Raw genomic sequence first — 3,481 nt, forward strand, 5'->3', positions numbered from 1 at the left:
CTCCAGCACGCTGTCGAGCATCTCCACATACCATGAGCCATTCGACACCTCCCTCCAGGAGACAAAACCTTCAGAGAAAGAACGAGAACATTACTGCTAAAGCCACTCTTCTGTTCTCACCTCACCGTGTTACTGCCGCTCACAGGGTGCCATCCAATGGAGCCGGTTGCCTCCTACTTCAGCCACGAAGCTCTGACTTTTTTGCTACTTCCCCTGTACCCAGCAAAGGATTTGCACGGGCTCTCTTACCTGGGCAGGTTGAGTAGGAGACCAAGATGTCGCTGGGCGTGGGCAAACTGGCTACAGCATCCGGCTCATCCCCGCTGCCTGCTGGAATCCGAAAAGGAGTTGCGTCCGACTCTAAAGAACCTCCGGGAGCTTCTTCGCTGGGTGAATCGCAAGCCACCTCCACACCTCGGTCTCTTTGGTCTGCAAAAAACATTGAGAAGACAATCCCTGAAATTTATCTTACCCAAGCATTCGACCACCCTACATACTCCATGAGGAAAAGACTAAAATCAAATCAAAACAAGGCCCTCCAAAGAATCAAAGCTTTTTGGCTCTTCGGCTGCACTGGTCGAGTCGGAGCCATGGGGCGATTGACGCCAATGCCCTCAGTCCGTGCTTCCCCGCCGACCTCAGGGCTGCAGACCTGGAGTGGCCAGCCAGCACATGCTGCCTGGCACTGTGCTGCAATCCCTCCCCTCCTTCCATCCCACATCTCCCTACTGCGCAGTAAAAGCATTCCAGCCCACGCAAATTGGCACCGCCCTCGTACGAGAGGCTCGTGTCCAAGCCCTGAGGCTCGACCCGGGCTAGCAGTACGAATATGTGGCTGAGCTTAAGAGAAGACAGCCAGAGAAAGAGGCGACGAACAAGAAAGGAATGAGAAGCCAAAGCCTATCCGTATCTCCCAAGCCTGCTTACGCCCCACAGCTGATTCGCTTCAGGAGCCAAAACAAAGATTCACCTCCGCCACAGGCCTGGATGAAGAAGAGTTTGGGTTTTCCTCTCAGACTCGGGCAATTGGACCCATTGAAATAGTTCACAATCTTTTCTATTGGAATGGGTTTTCCATCCGTTCCGTAAACGCTTCCGGGAAACTGAATATGGCTCGTCTGCAAGAGGAAAGTCCAGGAGCTAGTAACGCAGAAGGCAAGGCTGGTTCCGAGGGAGCCCCTTTCTGACGGGGTGCTTTGTAGCCTAAAGTTACTGGAACAAACCGCACTTCCTTGCGTTTGTGCAAACGCGTGTACCACATCAGGGCGAGGGGACGCCCAGGAATCTTTTCAAATGCACTAAAACCCATCAATGTGACTCCTCTTTTTATGCAACTCCTGTCCCGCCTCCTCCAGCAATGGGGTTTTTCATCCTCCGGGACAAGGGGCACATAACATACACCACTTCCCTAAAAATTGCTCTCCTCGCCTCATCCTTCAAAGCCTCTGACTTGCGTTATAAAATAGGCTTTACTACTAACAGCATCCCCCCCGGTCAGAGCTGGAGAAACGGGAAGGACTAAACGAGCACAGTAGGAGGGTTAGCGCTGCCTCCCTTCGCTCTCTGCCCATCCTTCAGTTCTGCATTATGCACCCAACTTCCGAAACGGAGAACACTCGTCCACGGGCGACGCTGGATCAGACTACGCTAGAGAAGGTCCTGTTTCCTTCAACCCAGACACGAGAGGGTGACTCGCGGAGCTGGAGAAACAGGAAGGACTAAACGAGCACAGTAGGAGGGTTAGCGCTGCCTCCCTTCGCTCTCTGCCCATCCTTCAGTTCTGCATTATGCACCCAACTTCCGAAACGGAGAGCACTCGTCCACGGGCGACACTGGATCAGACTACGCTAGAGAAGGTCCTGTTTCCTTCAACCCAGACACGAGAGGGTGACTCGCAGTCAGATCAGTCGTGACACACCATTTGCCTCCCACCCGGTGCCTGAGACTGTGGCGCAGGGAACGAACCCCTTCCCGCACGGGCAACCTGGATAACAAGCAAAGGGAAAGGCGCGATGAACCCACCTGACAACCGTGGGAAAGGATCACCACGATGCAGCAGTCCAAGGCGCTGTGGTCCTGCTGCGCCAGCTTCTGCAGCTCTGAAACCATTTCCTACACAGAAAACACCACGGTAAGAGCTTTTCAAATTGTACCTCAGCCACAGATTGCTGCAGGGCCCCGCTCTTATAGGTTTATCATGGCCGCACCGCTCAGAAGGATCCAATCACTCTCTCTGCCACGGGGTAACAAGCGCCCCACGTACAGGCGGCAAAACCCATCAGCAGACAGTGAGTATTTCTGCAGTTCTGCCCTTATCTAACATTGGCTGCTAAAAACCAGAGATTTCTCTCCTCGCTGCATTCTTTACAACACAGCAACATAAACCCAAGCATGCTTCCATGGGATTTTTCCACTGCTGAGGGGCCAGTGGGTGAGCAGAGAACCTCGGTTCACTTTCAGGATGATGGAGCTCCCCCCCACCGCTTCGAGTAGCAGCCGAGGCCTGTACAGACAAGCAAATCACGCCCCAGGCTGCACACAAGGCAGAGGCCATCAGATCTGTCACAGAGATACAGCCTCACCAACCCCCTGCAAATCACAACCGGGAATCACAGTTTGGGCAGAAGGGTGAAAGCGTGCAAGGTCCCTTCTCCTTCTGCATTTGCAGCAGGACAATAAAATAAGAGAGTATCAGTGTTCGAGCGTTTATTTGTGCAGCACAGGCCAGGGCTTTCAGCGTGCTGCCAACTCGGGGTTATGTCCCGTAACGTGCTCCCACCGCTCCCAAGGGCTCTCCTCCCATCCCTCATGTTAGCCAGATGTAGCTGGCCTCACCTGAGCTCTGAGATCTTGGCAAGTCAGGACATTGAAGCGCAAGGCCTTGAAGCGCTTCTCCAGCTTCTTGCGGTCCACGTTGGAGCCGACTCGAGTCGACAGATTCGAGTCTCTACTGAAGTTGACATTGTTGATGATCAGGCAGTGTCCGCACGGGTCCGCTTTCAGCTCATACACCTGGCAGGTACATGTCACAATTAAACACCCTCTTGTTTGGAGCACTCACTGGCTAATCCAGTGGGACGCAACACCAACGAGGAATGGGAGTCCTTAAAGTCCTGCAGATGACACTAATCTAGGCAGGAGTGATCATCTGCTGGAGGGGAGGAGGACTCTGCAGAGGGATCTAGCCAGGCTGGATCCATGGGCCCAGACCAATTGGGTGAGGGTCAACAAGGCCAAGGGCCAGGTCCTGCACGGGGGTCACAACAACCCCATGCAACACTACAGGCGTGGGGAAGAGGGGCTGGAAAGCTGCCTGGCAGAAAAGGACCTAGGGGTGATGGTTGACAGCTGACTGAATATGAGCCAGCAGGGTGTCCAGGTGGCTAAGAGGGCCGATGGCATCCTGGCTTGTAGGAATGGTGTGGCCAGCAGGAGCAGGGCAAGGACCATGCCCCTGTCCAGGGCCCTGGGGGGGCCGGCC

General features: G+C 54.4%; 1 protein-coding gene across 1 annotated transcript in view; it reads right to left on the minus strand.

Annotated features, from left to right (window-relative positions):
• Nucleotides 1–3,481, minus strand: part of CASP9 (caspase 9) — a 10,487-nt gene that overhangs the window by 3,986 nt on the left and 3,020 nt on the right. The window contains exons 5-7 of the mRNA XM_035901914.1: nucleotides 2,023–2,112; nucleotides 971–1,118; nucleotides 250–429 (exon numbers count right to left, since the gene is read on the minus strand). Of these exons, the coding sequence (XP_035757807.1) occupies nucleotides 250–429; nucleotides 971–1,118; nucleotides 2,023–2,112 (418 nt within the window). The remainder of the gene's footprint in view (nucleotides 1–249; nucleotides 430–970; nucleotides 1,119–2,022; nucleotides 2,113–3,481) is intronic.

This window comes from Egretta garzetta, unplaced genomic scaffold, assembly GCF_000687185.1.
Source record: "Egretta garzetta isolate BGI_Z169 unplaced genomic scaffold, ASM68718v1 scaffold69, whole genome shotgun sequence".
Taxonomy (NCBI): domain Eukaryota; kingdom Metazoa; phylum Chordata; class Aves; order Pelecaniformes; family Ardeidae; genus Egretta; species Egretta garzetta.